Raw genomic sequence first — 18,997 nt, 5'->3', positions numbered from 1 at the left:
GTCAACATAGGATGTAGATTCTCCTACACCAACGGCCCAATAAGAGATGCCCATTTAGACATTACTACAAGGCCATAGATGACCACACATACAGTACCAGTCAAAAGTTTGGACACCTACTCATTCAGGGGTTATTCTTTTATTTTACTATGTTCTACATTGTAGAATAATAGTGAAGACATCAAAACGACATAATAATACATATGGGATGATGTAGTAAGCAAAAATGTGTTAAACAAATCAAAATAGATTTTAGATTCTTCAAAGTAGCCACCCTTTGCCTTGATGACAGCTTTGCACACTCTTCGCATTCTCTCAACCTGCTTCATGAGGAACACTTTTCAAACAGTATTGAAGGAGTTCGCACATATACTCAGCACTTGTTGGCTGCTTTTCCTTCACTCTGAGGTCCAACTCATCCCAAACCATCTCAATTGGGTTGAGGTCGGGGGATTGTGGAGGCCAGGTCATCTGATGCAGCACTCCATCACTCTCCTTCTTGGTCAAATAGCCCTTACACAGCCTGGAGGTATGTTGGGTCATTGTCCTGTTGAAAAACAGGACAATGGGAACCACACATGCGGAGATCATCCATTCACTTACTCTGCGTCTCACAAAGACACGGCGGTTGTAACCAAAAATCTCAAATTTGGACTCATCAGACGGTCTGATGACAGATTTCCACCGGTCTAATGTCCATTGCTAGTGTTTCTTGGCCCAAGCAAGTCTCTTCTTATTATTGGTGTCCTTTATTAGTGGTTTCTTTGCAGCAATTCGACCATGAAGTCCTGATTCACGTAATCTCCTCTGAACAGTTGATGTTGAGGTGTGTATGTTACTCTAACTCTGTGAAGCATTTATTTGGGCTGCAATTTCTGAGGCTGGTAACTCTATTGAACTTATCCTCTGCAGCAGAGGTAACTCTGGGTCTTCCATTCTTGTGGCGGTCCTCATGAGAGTTCTCTAGGTCTACTGTTCATAGTGAATCCGCGTCCTTTCCTATGTTTTCCTCTTAGTAAGGGAATTTAGTAAGGGGTATTCATGTAGGCTATTTCCCTCTGTTGTAAAATGTCCACTGTGTGCTGTCAGTCTGTGATACCATATATGTCCCTCTCAGCAGCTCTGACACTCTAGGCCCAACAACAATATGCAGTGCACTCTGCAAGGGCGAGGGAAGGAGGGAGACCAATGCCAGTGGACACATACCTTGTGAATGACTAAAAATGTATCATCAGATACCTTGGCTCGGTACAGAGATGCACATTCTCCCTCTCGCTCAGGCATAGATTTCAAAGCGTCTCAATGCCTGTAATGCAAGTACGTCGACTGAAATGATAACAAATAAACAAGTCTGTTGACTGAAATTATAACATATAACAAATAAACAAGTCTATCGCCTGAAACGAACTGCTGAATCCAGTACACTTATGTACAAAAGCTAATCATTGCCTTGACACTTAATGGCAAGAAGGAGTAGAATACTATCTTAAAGAATGACATTTCGGTTATTTTCATAGTGTAAAGATTGCATATTCAATACTGTCTTGTAATTCCATTGGGGCCATTATACTAGAGCACTATAGGGGAAAATATTTGGTTCACCCAAAAATGCCTTGTCATGTAACTCAGCAGTGCATAGGGCCCTGGAATTTGTGATAGACACCTCTGGTGGAGATGTTTAAAAAGAACTCAACAGCTCTAGTCAGACTTTCACAAATTGCACCTCTGGTTGTGTCTGTGTGCCCACGGTACCCTGGCTGGATGCAAACCCTGCCGACAAATCAAAGCTGTCTTGTTGTAGATAGGCCTATCTTTCAACAAAGAATCCACTGAGAATGGAAAGGTGATCCTTGTTTCAGTTTTCAGTCCTTATTCTCAAACCACAGAGGGGTATTGCCAATAGTGTCTTCTGATACAAGTTTGAATAATGCAGGCGTGCAACAACATCAACCAATGGAATAGGCTTTGATTTGGAAATCTCATGCTATTATGCCCCACCTATATTCCAATTTTGCCTGGAGCTATGTAAATTCAATGGGCAAGTTTAGATCTCCACAATATTTAATGGTTTAAAACTGGGAGAGACAGGAGAAGAGCTTCAATCAGCATTAGTGATGGGTCTACATGCCAAGGTGCGTTGCATAACTTGACAGTCGACCAGCTCTAAATAGTGCTCCATCCTGTGATTATAATCCAGAGATATACGGTATTTCCAATAGCAATTTTGCAGCACAGTGGCACCGGTCTCTATCAGCAGGCCAGGCAGGGCATAGCTAACCTACATAATGCAGCAGAAAGGTGTTGTCTGTTCAAGTTGAGCGTAGCATATATACCTGCGGCACTCCAGAAACAGGGTTGCTTACTCCTGCTATAGGTTGTGGCTGGACAACATTGATGAAATTTAGGCCTCAAAGAAATGGCCATAAGTGATTTTTTGGGGGCCTTTTTAGTTTTAGAGTTAATTTCCTGCAATTGTTTGTTCAACCATTCTAACTCTCAACAGTAAATTGACCCTGACTGAGTTCCCAAAAAAATATTTGTTTTTGGAAATTGATCCATGGGCATACAAAAGGGGGTTGCCCAACCATGATCTAGATAGCGCAAAAATAGCTTTCCAATACAAGAAAGCACAGATTATATTCTGGACTCCCAAAACTGCCATAGGCTATATAGCCTAATAAAAAGACACCCGCGAGGTCGAGGTCGTGCTATGGACAAGGACGCATGTGTGCGCTGCTGGGATATGCTTTTCACAAAATTATTACAAGTACTTTTTGCACAGATATCCTATAAAGGTTTCAATTGCCCTTTTAAGCATTCTGTCGGCTAAAGGGCATGTAAAATCCAGGATTAGGTTTAACCGATTCACTCGGCTAATGCAGTGGCTAGCTGTAGAGGCCGACAGCTTCCTAGCTCTGACTGTAGGCTGATTATACAAGACAGATAAATTGTTTCTGCGACCCGTAAAAAACAGATTTTGCGGGAGCCTGTCAAACTGAATGCCAGGGCGTAAAAAACATTCTGCATCGAAATAGCTGAGGCCGAAGTCGAATTTGACATTCAGGTACGATGTTGCTGCAGCTAAATTCTTGCCTGTAAACCATACGTCGCACTCGGCATTGTACCCTATTTACAATGAAATAAATGTATATTTTGACAAGGAGATATTGAACAAACGAGAAAATATCTTACCCGGGCCGCCATATTCGCGTTTGGTGATGTTCAGAGGTGCAGCTCTGAATGGTAATTCATACGGCAGTCGGAAGCACTGACAGTAGGACTGTATCCTACCTATCTAGCTACGCAGGAGGAACCAACGCTACACACACTGCACGACTGACGAGTACAACGCATTCGATTTTGATTGGCCGAATTCAGAGGAAGCCCTCGATTAACGTTCTTCTTCTTCCTCGTCAATGATCTCGTGCAATGAACGTCCCTCACCTTGCACGATTGATGGATAGGCTGGCAATCTTATGGAATGGCCTCCCTCCTGATCCCATGTGTGTCCCCCCTCCCACTCTCACACACTCTTATCCATGTAGCCTATTCTCTGTTAAATGTTGAGTATTCTCAATAAATTATTTTTGTTAAACCAAGCTATGACCTAAACGCCACATTGTATGTAGCTTAATTTACCAGTAAATAATATGGGCTAACCAATTACGCACACAATGTAGCTATTTGAGTTTATAGATTGACATTGTGATCTGCAATTGTGAATAAGCAGCTAGAATCTAGATTCTAAACTGTGCTGGGTGTGTGGTATCTTGCGAAGGCGCTCCTTTCAGCACTGCAGACAGCGCCTCTACATTAGTCAGGACCAGGGACAGCGGCCCTCACACTTACAAACAGCTAGCTGCTCGTTCAGCACCACCAACCGTGGACAGCTCATCCTAACCCCTCCACCACTTCAGAGAAGGCCATTCAGCACTGCAGTTGCCCACCCCGCTGCAGATTAGCGTTTGAGCAAGGCAATGCGCACCCGGTGTTTTTAAGGGGGGTTCCCTTTGAGCGAGACAAGGCGCAAAATTGCTAATCTTAATCACATAGTAAATCGAAGGCAAGGTGATTTGTAGATCTGTGATTCTCCGCAGTTCAACTGCAATGTAGTCATCTCAAGTCAGCCTGCCATGGATAGTAGAGGCTACCACAGCAGCCTCACAGCAGACATGGCTATAGTTTGGCAGACATGTTAAGCAACCTAATCCTCTCTTATCCAACATTCCACCCAGCCAATCAGAGGGAAAGGTGAAGCTATTTCCATGAAGGTACTTAGATACAGTATCTATCCTCTCAGATCTCCAAGCTGCAGGTTGCTCAGCATCCCTGATGATGGGCCACAACTCTCTACTGCCTCGTTGTGGCTAGACTGGGTAGTGCAGGCTCATGGGAAGTTATGTTATTTTTATATTTTTACAGGGATGGCTTCCATGGCCTACAGATGAAGGGAAGATATTCCCCCTCATATTGTTTATACAATGCTTTATATGGCTAGGAGGTGGAAATTATTTGGCCTGTCTGCAATATAGTTTTATAGTGTGTGGTCCCTGGGACAGGATTGGTGTATCCAATACAGCGAACATTCCACCAAGCCTGTCTAAGATGGAGTTCTTACTTCCTCAATGTTCAACATTCATTCACACGATCAGACACAATGAAACAGAACATTTAATAAAGACTTGCAAATGTATTTTTTATATAAAGTAAATGTAACAGTTGATCAAATTCTTCTCACTCACTTACATAGTCACACATCCACATACATTAGTCACAGATTGCCCCATCTTCACTCTAATAACACTATTTTGACATGATTTGTTCAACAAAGTTGCACACCATATGATTCACAAATGAAAAGGGGAAAACATTTAATAACCCCATTAACTTTGTATTTTACAAACGTGTTGTCTTGTTTGTGTTGCAAGTGAAAACATGGCACATAGTTATGACTTAGTCAAAGAGAAGAGGATGCAAGGTGAATTTTACCCCTCTCCATAAAGTTTCATAGAGTCCCAGGCTGTGTTCCATTGCAAACAGGCTGAGTTTTCCATTCTAAACTGGCTGGGTGTTCCATTCCAAACTGTCTGGGGGATCCATTCCAAACATTTGTTTCCTTCCCTCTATTCTTTGCGACTTGCCCTTGCTGAGTTGAATGGACTGAATAGGTGAAAACAAAATGGTGGAAACTCCACCTGGCAGTCACTATCTCTGTTGCTTTACACAATATATAAGTCCAAGTATAGAAGTTTCACTGCTTGTCATTTCCACTACATTTCTACTCATCAGTATTATTGGCCAGTTTACACATGTGCATTTTCATGGAAGGCCTATAGATAGAGTTCGCAAAATATCCAGATGTCAATATTTTACCATTTACTGTAACTATCTGAAATTGTAAAGATAATAATTACACACATTCAAATGTGGTTGGAGCTATAAACATTAATAGCAATGAAAAGAGAGCAATATTCAAATGTTCATTTACTAGCATCAATTTAGAAGCAGCAAACCCTCAGTGAATTTTTTTATTTTATTTTCAGTAACTATTTCAAGCACATGGAAGTGTAAATTACTGTATTGTATGAGAATAAGCACTGATCCCATACCACACAACTCGGTTCAACAGCAAAGAAAATGTCTTGATAATTCTAATTCCAATTTTATCTGAAAGTTATACATCAGCTATCTACTGTTCAATCCATCCCAAACACATCATATAGGAAGAACGTGTATGCAGGCTCTGCAATCTAATTTTCATATGCATATTTTTCATGAGGTTTGAGACTGTTGATAATATCAATGGCAGTTTCAATTGAGCGCTACGTAGCCAAGTCAGTGGAGATTCTGAAATGGACAGATAATTCATATTTCTCTTGTTACATGTTGCCATTGGTAGAACACAAGTCATTGGTAGAACACAAGTCACTGGCTCTGTCATCTCCAACATACATACACAATAATATAATAATAACTAATGAAATGTATAGGATGATTGCATGAAGAAGTCTTTCTTGTTCTGCATGATGATCCAAGACTTGCCTTGTTGTTTTTATAAATCATAATTTTCAGCACGATATGGCACAACCTTGCAGGAGGTGGGTTTCATCAAAACGAAGACGTAATCAGTAATCATGATTTCATAATTATTTAAGGTAAGGGCAGCATTGGCTCTGTCTAAAATCATGTGGGGTATGTCTAAAATGGCATCCTATTCCCTATGTAGTGCACTACATAGGATATAAGGCGTCATTTAGGACTTTGTCGTGGTGTGCGAACACAAAGCAGCATGCTAGGAACCCATAGAAGCACACATGCATGTCAACACAAGTCGTTACATAAATAACCATCAGTGGGGAGGAAAGAGTCTCTTTAAGGGAGATGACTGAATGGAGAATCCATTTTGTTCTGTCCTCAATGGAAACCAAGGAGGTGAACACATCATATGAAGTGCCACAATAATAGTCTCCTGTAGTTCTCGACTAGTGTTGTTTCAGTGCAATGGAAGTCAATCAACTCAGCAGTATGTTCCACTGGCATTCCATATCACTTTCTTTGACGAGGACTAGCCTCCTCTCCATATCAAAACACAAATCAGGACTTTGGTGGGTGATGAGGTTTGGCAATGTTACCCTCTTATCTGTAAATGGTGAAATAAAACCAGACATGCTTGTTGTGGGAAGAAGTGCAATGTTGTGGGGGTAGACTTGGGCAGGGCTATTGTTGGTGGTGAGGTAGGGGGCATTGGCAATTCTGTGGGGGACATTAGGAAATCAAGACGTGTGAAGACGTGATGTCCTGAGTGGACACGTGATGACATGGGACGTCGTCTCATGCGTAGTAGAATCTTCATGTTTCTTGTTCCCCCACATTTGCCTTGTTGAATCCACACGGATCCTCTCTTTAGCTTTGCTTTTGGTTGCTTTGATGACTCTCTTATAGTTTATTCATTTTTTCCCCCTAAGTATGTACAGTACATGAGCAGACTACTACAGTGAAGTTATCTGGTGTTTCCACTGTCTGTGTTAATATTTAGGGTCATTGAGGATGCCAATGCAGCTTAGAGAGGGGGAAAAGGGATGCAGAGGCCTCACAACTTCTAAAGTTCCTAAAGTGATTCTCTTGACTCTGAATCTGGACACATAAAATGTATCTGGCTTTTACTCAGCCATTCTTCTTTTTACTCAAGTCATTGACATTTGATTACCTGTTTTGGGTTTATGAGGGGTCATCATTTTCTATCATTGTAATCTTGTCAGGTTTGGCTACTATTGAAGTAATATGTAATATGTGTCCAGCCCTAGACCACGCTGCATCTCTGTTATCAAATGTCCTGAAGGCAGTGTTTTACTGTTCACTCAACATAAAGGTTATCAGTAATTGTATCTGTGTGATTGTCTGTAAGTACTATAATGCCCAATTATTGTTAACATGATATATGACACCAGAGCCTCCTGATTGGTCATTATGGCCTCCAGTTAAACCAATTTCCTCCTAATTCAAGATGGGAATACCAGACAACGGTCCTGTTTTTTCTGTAGTCGTGCATGCCACCCTGACCCTATCCACATCCCACCTGTCTCACTTCTCCCCTGTTCCTCCCTTTACCGTTCTCCCATGGTTCCTCTTATCGGCCGAGGCCTATCAACAACCTTGTCTTCTCTTCCTCCTTCTTGCTCTCGTTTTTGAGGTCGGCAAACACCTGGGTGAAGTAGTGTGGGTCGGAGTTGATCTGCAGCATCTTGCCACTCATGCGGTTGATGATTTCCAGGCAGCGGTCCCAGAAGGCCTCCTTCTCAGCCTCAACCAGGAAGGGCTTGAGCGGGTAGGAGATCTCATTGCCCATGTAGGAGTAGGACAGGTAGAGGCAGGTGAGCAGAGAGGCTTGCAGCTCCCGCTCGCTGGCGACCTCGGAGGAGACCACATCGCGGCACAGCATGTAGAGGAAGACCACGTTGGCTGGGGTGATGAAGCCCTGGTCCTGCCAGCCCTGGAGAAGGAGGGAGCGGTCCACGCTTCGCAGCCACAGCACCGGGTCGGTAGGCGACAGACGCTTCAGCCGGTAGCAGCGCCGGCACAGGAACTCACCCAGGCTACGCATTAGCTCGCTGGTGGAGGCCTGGACGATCACCCGCTTGGGCGTGCCTGCGTTCGTTGCCTGGCCCCCCGTGGAACCAGTCAACAGGTTCTTCTTAGCGGTGGCAGCAACGTTGGAGACGGTCTTGGAGGTGGGGATTGTGGCAGCTATGTTGGGTTCCTGCGTGGTGAAAGAGGACAAGTTGGCGCAGGACTGGGACTTCTTTAGCTTCTGGCTGTTGGTGATGGTGTGCTCAGTGCTGACCTTCTGCCCGTCGTCTGGTGGGAGCTTTTTGGAACCTTTCCGTTTGGCCGATACCGCCACAATGCGTTTCCATGGCAACACACTGATGAGGGACTGGCGCTTGAGGCTCTTGGTGTCCTTGGAGTTTTTGCTGTTCTGGACGGCCGTGTAGTGGCCCACAGTGGCCGGGCCATCTTCGAACAGGGCCGCTTTCCGGTAGCTGGGGGAGAGGGACAGTACGGTACCCATGGTTCCTCTGGGGGAGAGAGTTATGGAGGGAGAGTTGGTTCTCTTCTCTGGGGGATCTGACAAAAGTGTTTTTAACGGGAAGAACCAAAGATTCTTGTTCTCTGAGAGGAGAAATGGCACCTGTCAATAAACAGAAGAGAAAGTGCATTACAAAGTAGTATGCTACAGCTTTTTGTGCATGGTAAACATTTGGTATTTGGGTGAAAATTGTATTGAAAATAAGCTGTACATTGATTGCTGAATGCATTTCCAATCGTTATTAAAACAACAACTGTGGATCTTGGAAAATGCTGGGGTAAAGTATTTTATGATCAAATTCCTTTACAGCTTGGTTTGAATGAATCAATCAGTTCCTTATATGTGTGTTAATTAGGCTATGAATAATTATCACGTTTATTAAATAGCCTATGTTGCATGTTTTTTTTGGTTAGTCACAGATAAATGAATAGACCTTAGGCTATATAACACCTCTTAGACAGTTAATTCATAACGGCCAAATCTCGCAGCATTCACTATACAATGTTGATATAAGGATTTGTTTAATATTCATTTCAATCGTGATGTTAATATCATTTATAAAATGGATTATGCCCAATATCTATAATTTCGAATGCAAATTCTAATTAATCTTACCAGGCCAAACATTAGATCGTTAATATGAATTTTATATAAGGAGCGAGATAAGGCCACAGAAGCACGATAAAGAAATGTGCGCAAGCATCCATCTTAACTTCAAAATGGAAGCCTTGAATGAAAACACCATCCCCTTTAGCACAATACAGCTTTGATATAGATATAGATGTTATATTTGTTGATGTTACATATTTTTTATTTGTGATATTGATCAATGTTGTTTATTTATGACACATGACATGGAGATATAGAAATTCAAGCAAAAGAATGCAAGCAAAAAATGTGCACTGTATTTTTTAAATGGTTCCTTAATCGTTCCCAGCAAAGACAAATACAGTGCAATGATAAAGAAACCGAATATACTGTATTGTTTATAGCATGTTGATTAAATCACTTGATAATGATGGTGACACAAGCTGCAGAATAACAACTGCTCATAACGCCACTATGTCTTACCTTCAAATCAGTAGACTCTTCTGGTATAATCCATACAGAATCACGGCCTGTAATCTTTACTTTTAGTAAATTCTTGAGTATCTTGTTATGATTGTGATTAACCGTTAGGCCTAATAGTTGTTTTTCACACCGAGCTGCGGCCACTGGCACAAGCGCTGTCCACGGTCCTGGGGTATCGAGGGGGGAGCAATACCAGGCGCTATGGAACTGAAAGCTCTACGAATGAACGTTTCCCGGTTCTTGTTGTGTCTATGTGTGGTGTCTCAATCTTCAGCTAAGAATAATGGAATATTCTCTTTCTCATAGAGGGTAATACCGGTACACAGCAGATGCGAAATGTATTGCCAACACTCGCTATTAGAATAAAAATGTATTCCATTGAAGAGCAAAAATCAATAGCACGGCTGTTATCTCAGTCCACGCGACGAAGCAGACAGAGGGGGGTATCTCTCTCAAACACGCCGCAGGGACAGTCGAGAAAGAATAAAAGGAAGATGTAAACATAGAAAAGAAAACGATCAAATGTATACTACAGATTCTAAAAATAGATGGCTTATCCTTAAGAAAACCAGCATAAATCTCGACGCTTTGATGCAGGCATCTGCAGATATTCGGGTTGGCTGTGAAACTGATATGCAGCCATCCTATTGGTCCGCGCTGTAGGCTGCTGTTTCTGCTATGTCGCTCTTGCAATCGTAGCGCTAGAGATGGTATTGTCTGTGGATGTGTGGTTAGCCAACCGCTGGGTGCTCGGTCCATGGTGCTGAATCCGCTATCCAGAGGTGCCCTTCACTCCACTGACAACCAATACAGCTACGCCATACAAACTAGTTGGATACACTCCTGTAAACTCAAACCCCATTGGCAGATCATGATTTATCCGTTGTACTATATCTTTTAGATACACATGCATTTGTAACTGATGGTGAAATTCTGCATCGTGCATCTCCGATGGACAGTGTTTTTTTTACAATGCTTAATAGCCTACACTTGAAATCGAGTATTTAATCAAAATTATCATTTAGATATTGTCCCCATTACAAGAGAATAAAGAGCACTATATAGCATAATTTAGGCCACTAGCCTTTCCCTTTCATCTCTCCAATGCATGCTAAATTCTGGAATAATGGGTTCAATAGGGCAGCTACCTCTAACACGTGTCTGCATAGTTGGGTGATGGACAAAATAAATGCTGGGTTAAAAACAATTCAATTTGTGTAAATATTGGACAAAACACATGTTGGGTTATTTTGAACCAGCAGTTGGGTCACTTCCATTGCCAGAGCCAGGTTGGGTTGTTGATGCTTGGTTATTCATCTACGACCAGAGATGGGAAGTATTTATGTTACATGGATTTGAAATACGTATTTGAATTACTTCTGAGTATTTTGTATGTTATATTACACTGGGCTGAAGAACGGTCCAGTGTATTTTGGAACAAGATACTTTTGAAAGCTGTAATGTGTATTTTCAAAATACTATTTCTTTATAGTTGTTAACATTTGTGTGCCCCCCTTTCATTCTACATTGGTATCAAAATGCTAATGGAACTATGGTGTGATAAGAGCATCTGCTAAATTAACTAAATGAAAATGTACAGTATATGTAATAATGAGTAATTGCAAAGCATGCTGAGTATTACTCTAATGAGCTCTGCCCTGAAACAAGGCCAATGAAAATACCCAGTGTGCTTTGCAGTTGTTCGTTTTCACATATACATTTACATTTTGGTAATTTAACAGATGCTCTTATCCAGAGTGTCAATGCATTCACCTAAGTTAGATTTTTCTTTTTATTATTATTTCGTATTTTATTTCGATACATTGGTCTTTAGGGTATTTTGTAGTTTTATTTTGTAAGTGAAATAGTAATTTATGCACAACCTTGGCTATGATCCACAGGATCAGAAGACTGGAGGCATAATTGTAATTTGTAATTTGTGCCCATCCCCATAGGCGGAAATCCCAGGGGGGACGGGGGGGACACGACCCCCCATCCTGGGAAAAATATGATTTGTCCCCCCCAATATATCACTGTAAACATAACTATGTAATTTCAATAATATTAATAATACGCAATGAAAGCACTTGTGCTGATTATAGACACTTAATAGCGCGTTTTTAAGTTTCACAAGATTGCGACCCCCCCGCCCTTTGCCCCACAATGATTTGATCCACTGCCAGTTCTTTAGCTTGCAAGGTAATAGAGGGTTCGTATCTACTGTCCGAAAGGCACTCAGTGTACGTAACTGACGTGAGGTAATCCAGTCAATCGCGCCATAGCAATGTATATATTTTTTTAATGTTGCAGGGTTCACACACTAGCTGAATTTGCAGAGCTAGCGCGCAAACTAAAGCAAACATTAACTATCAAGCTAGCTAGTACCTATTCCATTTATGTGGCGTCGTCAAAGATGGAATATTTGCTATCGTCAGTTTATTCCAAGATTAGCATGCAGCTGTAGTGCTTCAAAGTCCCTGTGATAAGGTTAGCGATAAACTGAAGTCCAAACTGAACAGAACTACACTATCTTATACCATTGTCTTAAATATATTTAATGGTCTCGTTGCAAAAGCTAAATTGTCGCTAGTGATTTTTTTTTTTCACCTTTAACCAGGTAGCAAAGATTATAGCAAACACCACAGAAACGGAATTGGTGCTCGCTAGCTTTGCAAATTCAGCTATTGTTGGAAGCCTGCCAATATGAAACAAACTATGTTAAAATGTCAAAACGTTGCAGCATGTGTTGTGTAAATGTGTGTGTGTGCAGCTAGACCGGTCAGCCAGCCAGCCAGCCAGGTAGAAAAATGTCAGAAAAAAGTAAAAAGACGGACATCAGAGTATTTTTCAGTACACCAAAACGCAAAGTAAGAACTCTAGTAGCCTAATATCTCAAAGACCAGTTGATAAAATGTTCATAAGAAAGAAGTGAAATGCTAATGGAAATGTTTCACAATGATGTCATTAGGCAGAGCAGGCAACAGATGGCACACAGACAGCAGAGCTGGGGACAGATATGCAGGGACAGACTGGCAGAGACAGGGAGTCTCAGGTAAGTTTGTTGAGTCTTTGTTTGGCAACATTATGAAAGGTTCTCAATTTTTTTGATTTGTAAAATAGGGACATAATTGGAAAATGCCATGGATACCCCCACTCTCAACTTAAACTGGTGACTGAACCAATATTTGTTTAAGGCAATGGTATTGCTGTTGTGATTAATTGTGTAGTTTTGGGTACCGGTAGTTAGGAGTACAGCAAACACCTTATTTCTTTTCTAGGAGACAGACTGTGAGTCAGTGAGGGTGGTGAAAGGGAAAGAGCCAAGGAGAGAGACTTCAGAGGACAGTGTCACAGCCACGGCAGGACCAGGTGTCACCCTTGTTGCCAGCAGCACCAGTATAGGGGACAGTGGCACAGCATCGTCCAGTTACCTCAGAGATGGCACAAAACCATATCAGCCACACCCACAATTTATAGAACCGCAAACTCTTGCAAACAGAGTGTTGACGTTTCAAGAGAGATGGTTTCGCGATTTTCCCTGGCTACATTATAATCCATCAATAAAAGGAGTGTTGTGTTTTCACTGTAGCCAAGGGTTTTCAAGCCAGCCATCTTTTGGCCAAAGGGCGGGTGCTGCCTTCATTAGTGCTGGATTAGGAACTGGAGAAAAGCCATTGTAAAATTCACAGCACATCAAAACTGCCAAACCCACCGCCACTTTGTAACTGTAACAGCACACCAGCTAAATCCAATCAGTGTCCAGTTATCCAGCGTGTGGGGTAAACAGCAGGAGGACGCAAGGCATTGCTTGATGAAATTTGTTAGTTCGGTGCGGCATGTAGTAAGACAGGGACAAGCCTTTAGAGGCCACACGGATGACAGTGTGAATTTATACCAGCTTTTGAAACTCAGGGCAGAAGAGGATGATCCCATTTTACTGAAGTGGTTAACAGAGCGTACCACAATGTACACAGGCCCCAAAGCACAGAATGAAATTCTGAACATCATGGCCAATACAGTCATTCGAGGCATTGCAGCTGAGATTAGGTCTCTTCCGATTGTACAATTTTCATTAATTGTTGATGGTACTCAAGATGGCTCTGGTGCTGAACAGGAGAGTGTCTGTCTGCGTTATGTTGACCATGACCTTGTCCCTCACGAGGAGTTTATTGGGCTATACAGGGTGTCGGAGACAACAGGTGAGGGCATTGCGAAAGTGGCAACTGATGTGTTGTTGAGGCTCAATTTGCCCATGTCTGGCTTACGTGGGCAGAGTTACGATGGTGCCTCAAACATGGCAGGAAAATACACAGGTGCACAGGCAATTGTGAGGAGGCAGCAGCCATTAGCCCTCTATGTCCATTGTGGAGCACACTGTGTAAATCTGATTACACAGGCTGGCTGCTCAGCCTCCCCACTGATCCAGGATTCCCTTTCTTGGGTCCATCAGTTAGGTGTCCTCTATGGCCAGTCAGGAAAGTTTAAGAGCATGTTTGAATCAATTGCCACGTCCAAAGATACAAATCTGACCACCCTGAAACCCCTATGTCCAACAACGTGGACTGTGCGGAATACTGCTATTAGAGCTGTGCTAGGGCAGTATGCGCGGGTACTCAACAGCTTAGAGGAGATGGCAAAAACTGCATCCAAGACAGCTTCAACTGCCAGTGGCTTATTCGAGCACTTCAGCAAAGGCAAGACTGTGTTGGGCCTCACACTTGCCTCTGCTGTTCTTGGAGAGCTTGAATGTCTAAACATTTCACTGCAGAAGAAAACTCAGACTGTCTCTGGTATGCAGGCTGCAGTCGAGTGTGTGCGGTCATCTCTTAGGGGCAAGAGAAATGACGAAAGCTACCTTGCACTGTATGAGAAAGCAACAACTTTGATTGACTCTATTGAATCCATTGAATCCATTGAGATGCACTCAAGACGATTTGCTGGCAAAGCAGTGGATCACTATAGGGCAGAATTTTTCTTTTGTGGAGGTTCAGTTTGGCGACCGTTTTGACAAGGACAGTCTAAACGTCCTGCAAAAGTTGGAAAGAGCACTTCTCACGGGGGAGTTGGATGAGTCTCTAGATCAGTACCCTGAGCTGAACATAGATTCTCTTTCAGTGCAGATCCCTCTCTTTCACAACAAATACCCCTGTAGCAGCAGTGGAGAGGCAGCAGAGGTCCTCAGGAGGCTTCCAGTGGAGGTGCGGGGGTTGTTTGACCAAGTTGAGGTGCTGATCAGAATTTTGTTTGTGGTGCCAGTGTCTTCATGTGAGGCTGAGAGGAGTTTCAGTGCACCCCGCAGGTTAAAGACTTGGCTACGGGCTAGCATGGGCCAAGAGAGACTGAACGGTGTAGTTGTCTGTAATGTACATAAAGACAGGCTGGACAGTCTCAAGAGGGAAAATATCTGCCAGCAATTTGTTGGATCCATTGAAACCCGCAAACATATGTTCGGTTCTTTTGTTCAGTAGTGTGTATAGTAGTGGTTCTCAACCTTTTTGGGGTACTGGAACCCCTGCATATTTTGAGGCAAGGCAGGCAAGGTTTTCAGCGGTCCTCAGGGACCACCCTCCCTCTATATTATATGTAAACTTACTGGAAACCTTGTGGTACTGACTACATTCATTACACTTTTTTATTTCACGGACACCTTGCAATTAGTCCATGGACACCTGTTTGAGAACCCCTGGTGTAATTGATATTTGTTCTTTTGTTTAGTAGTTTTCAGTTTTTAGTACATGACAGTACACTTACAAATGATTTATTTCATGTTATTTTATTTAAAATTGCATACTTTGTGTGACATACTTGTCCATAGCTGCTGTTTGAAGAGTTGAGACACTGACTGAAGGATATTTTGTTTGATTTATTTGGGTTTTTCATTGAAGTAGTTATTTTGCTTTTAGAACTGTACTTATTTTAAGCTTTTTGTTCTTGTAAAGATATTGTAGTAGACTCAGGCCAGGTGCACATATTTAATGACTATATAAATGTATCACTAAGTCAAATTAAAAGGTCAATTCAATACGGAGACCAACTTTGTGATGGTTCTCAATGGAGATTCTTTACGATGAGATCACACCATGTTCATTGTATTTATGAAAACTGCTCCCATACAGTGTACAGTACCATTGCCGCCTACTGGCCTTTCTTGATATTGCTGGTTGTAAGTACGAATACCTGCATACATACTGTACTGATAAGGAACACTGCTATAACTATTATTAGTAGTAGTATTATAATGATTTAAACAAGTTGGGACAACCCTTCAGTTAACTACTGTACCTAACAATTATCCAGTAGTAGTGATTATGGTCCCTCAATATACATTTAACATATTACAACATAGTCTATGTGTTACAGCACTACTTTTGGTGTCCCCCTCAGGAATTGCTCCTGAGAAAATTTCATGTAATTGTCCCCTCCAAGGTTGATATCAGATTTTCGCCCCTGCCCATCCCTGGATACAATCCACCTGGTCAGATCAGAAGACTGGAGGCGTGGCTTAGTAGGGGCATGGCTTTCAGAATGTTATTCTTGGCCATCAGTGAAAGAAAATGTCATTTCAGTTTTAGTTTCAGATGAGGTGACATACTCTAGGCTAATGCCCCCAGTGGAGGGCGTTAGCAACATGAATAATCTACTACTGTACACAAATGCTGCATTCCTGGCCAAGTGGGAAGTGAACTTTACCACATATGACTGGGAAAATTCCACTTGAACTGGTAATTACTAGTGGGAAAGTCGTCATCATCTTGAGCTCCCACTTATTCCACATGCTGACCCCTGACATCACCTACTAAAGAAATTACCTCGATAACAGCCTTTTCGACAGTTAAATGCAACAAAGCATTATTTATAAAAAGCTATCTATTAATATGGTTTTTGAATACTATAATTCGTTTACAAGCTTGATAGCTGTACTTTTAGTTCACGGTTTAAGCAGATGTTGGCCAATAGCAAATCTGTGTTTCTCAATAAGTTCAAAAGCACGTGAATGCATCCAACTGGTATTTATGACTTCACAACGGGTAAATTCCCACTTGGTTATAAATGCAGAGTAAGCATAAACAGCACTTGTCATTTTCCCATTCTGACTCTATGGACATCAGCAATGTGCAATGTTTTATGCTCTGTTATTGTGTAAATTGTTCCCCATTTGTTGTTTGTTGTTGTTCTTGTTGTTGTTTTTGCAAAACCAATTTTGTTTTCTTCTAGTAGTGTGAAAGTAATTATTTTTGTATCAATGCAGCTTCACTTACATTTATCCACCCCCGCACAGGACAAAGATTTCAGATCAAGGGCCTGATTACCTGCATGTCCACCAATGTTATTTACATGTTGAAATGTCCTTGTGGTCTGTCTTACATAGGGAACACCCGTAGAAGCCTTAAGACACGGATCAGTGAGCACCGCATGTCAGCGATTGGGTGCAGAGATGTAGCGGAGTCAGGCGCAGGACACAGGTTTGAGCAAAACAACTGAGTTTACTCACAAAAAGGCAAGCAATATTCCAATAAGGAAAATACAGGCAGAATAACACCTACAGGAACCACTAAGACACCAACAATCACGGACAGAACAGAAATGTATGCCAGAGGGTTACAATAAGGAACATGATATGGGAATTGAAACCAGGTGTGTGTAATACAGACAAAACAAAACGAAAATGAAACATGGATCGGTGGTGACTAGAAAGCCGGTGACGTCGACCGCCGAACACCACCCGAACAAGGAGAGGGGCCGACTTCGGCGGAAGTCGTGACACCGCAGCACTATACGGACAGGTGAGACAAAAAATCTGGTTGCTGCTCATTTTGTACAAGGTGGACATCCTATTAGTTCTCTGAGATACATTGGAATAGAAATGGTCAAGATGTCACGTAGGGGAGAGGACATTGAGAGGAAACTTCTTCAAAGGGAATCTTTCTGAATCCACAGGCTCAATATATTGTCTTCTCTTGGCCTTAATGAAGAGTTTGACTTGAAACCGTTTTTATAGTTTCAGTATGTCCAAATTGTGTTTTTTTAATCCTAATTTAATATTTTATGTGTATGTTTATTACTGTATATTTTGATCCCATTCCCTGTGTATGAACATATATTTTGATACATTGAATGTTAATTTTGTGAAACTATGTTATATATTTTTTACCTCCTGTTTCAGGAAGTGATGTCACTAAGTACTGCCCCTATATATAGGACCTTCCTGGAACAACCATTTCAGTAAAGGGTGCAACAAGTCCAAGTAACAGATTGGAATTAATATACCAAATTATGTTATTTGTATTTGAGTAAGATACAAGTAATTAATCAATTAATGAAGATACAAAAACATAGATGTTGAAACAAACAATTAAAAAAATTGTGCTGGGAAATTTCAGTATGATGGGCGTGGTTTTGGTTTAACACTGGTTATTAACACCATCACAGGTTATTTTACACCAATGAATGTTCATTTAACAGTTATAGAGTTAATTTAACACCTGAATCAACACTAGAAATGTTACACTGAAAAATCAACACTAGGAATACTAGCCAATTTACTTTATACCATCTCCATTTTTGGGTCTTACAATATAAAGTATCCCAACCCTGGTCCTCGAGTACCGCCAACAGTACACATTTTTGTTGTAGCCCTGGACAAACACACCTCATTGAGGGTTTGATGATTAGTTGACTAATTGAATCATGTGTGCTTGACCAGGTTTACAATAAAAATGTGCTCTGTTGGGGGTACTCGATGGCCAGGGTTGGGAAACATTGCTCTATTCTGTGGAATAAACAAGACAAAACAGGCTTGATCTTCTTAAAAACAGCAATATATCTCATACAAACACAGTTCATTATCAACTATGATGATGTTGATTATGTTATGACCAAGGTTTTCAAACTCAGTAGATATTTTTCAGTTTTTCAAAACTTCTACCATATTTTTCAATCCAGGATCATATAAATCTGGTTTATTGTTAATCCGTTTTTTTCTCTCTGTGAAAAAAATAAAAAATAAAATAAAGGTTACAAAAACCAGATGCAGTACATCTTTGATTTGGCCTATATCTTTCCATCTCCTGAGAAGTTTGCTGTTGTTATTTCTCTCCTGTTAGTTAACTAACAATTCAAACCTAATTAATAAACATTGTTTTACTAATTGACATTTCTCAGTTATAATCTACTGCGTGGAAAAAGTGTTTACAATAATTGTTTAATGTTGCATTCTTGCCTGTGTTTAAGATGAGAACACTTATTGACAAATCTAAATGCATAATTTTAAAGATTTAAACACTGATGTTTAAGGTTTATAAACGTGTCACATTCCATGGTTTTACAGTGCATATTGTT

At 41.3% G+C, this 18,997-nt stretch overlaps 2 protein-coding genes and 1 long non-coding RNA gene across 6 annotated transcripts in view; 1 reads left to right on the top strand and 2 right to left on the bottom strand.

Annotated features, from left to right (window-relative positions):
* Window positions 1-3,337, bottom strand: part of LOC139578859 (vesicle-fusing ATPase-like) — a 43,287-nt gene extending 39,950 nt beyond the window's left edge. For 2 of the 4 annotated variants that reach the window (XM_071406965.1, XM_071406964.1), the window contains exon 1: window positions 3,193-3,337. In XM_071406965.1, coding sequence (XP_071263066.1) covers window positions 3,193-3,204 — 12 coding nt within the window. In that variant the 5' untranslated portion in view covers window positions 3,205-3,337. The remainder of the gene's footprint in view (window positions 1-3,192) is intronic. The other 2 variants (XM_071406963.1, XM_071406962.1) reach the window with 1 other exon arrangement.
* Window positions 3,338-4,676: 1,339 nt separating this feature from the next.
* Window positions 4,677-10,418, bottom strand: LOC139578823 (cyclin-dependent kinase 5 activator 1-like). Its single transcript, XM_071406878.1, has 2 exons — window positions 9,659-10,418; window positions 4,677-8,689 (listed from the first exon to the last, which is right to left on the bottom strand). Exon 2 carries the CDS (start codon window positions 8,567-8,569, stop codon window positions 7,628-7,630), a length of 942 nt encoding a protein of 313 aa, XP_071262979.1. The 5' UTR covers window positions 8,570-8,689; window positions 9,659-10,418; the 3' UTR covers window positions 4,677-7,627.
* Window positions 10,419-12,407: 1,989 nt separating this feature from the next.
* On the top strand, window positions 12,408-13,088 carry LOC139578822 (uncharacterized). Its single transcript, XR_011675623.1, has 3 exons — window positions 12,408-12,525; window positions 12,627-12,710; window positions 12,937-13,088. It is a non-coding gene; the product is annotated as an uncharacterized lncRNA (long non-coding RNA).
* The last annotated feature ends 5,909 nt before the right edge of the window (window positions 13,089-18,997 follow it).

The sequence above is a fragment of the Salvelinus alpinus genome, chromosome 6 (genome assembly GCF_045679555.1).
Source record: "Salvelinus alpinus chromosome 6, SLU_Salpinus.1, whole genome shotgun sequence".
In the NCBI taxonomy this organism is placed as follows: Eukaryota; Metazoa; Chordata; class Actinopteri; order Salmoniformes; family Salmonidae; genus Salvelinus; species Salvelinus alpinus.
This window is presented reverse-complemented; position numbering and strand designations above follow the sequence as displayed.

What these genes read in the sequence shown, in the direction of transcription:
- LOC139578823 (XM_071406878.1), bottom strand. Translation starts at nt 8,569, where the DNA reads ATGGGTACCGTACTGTCCCTCTCCCCCAGCTACCGGAAAGCGGCCCTG.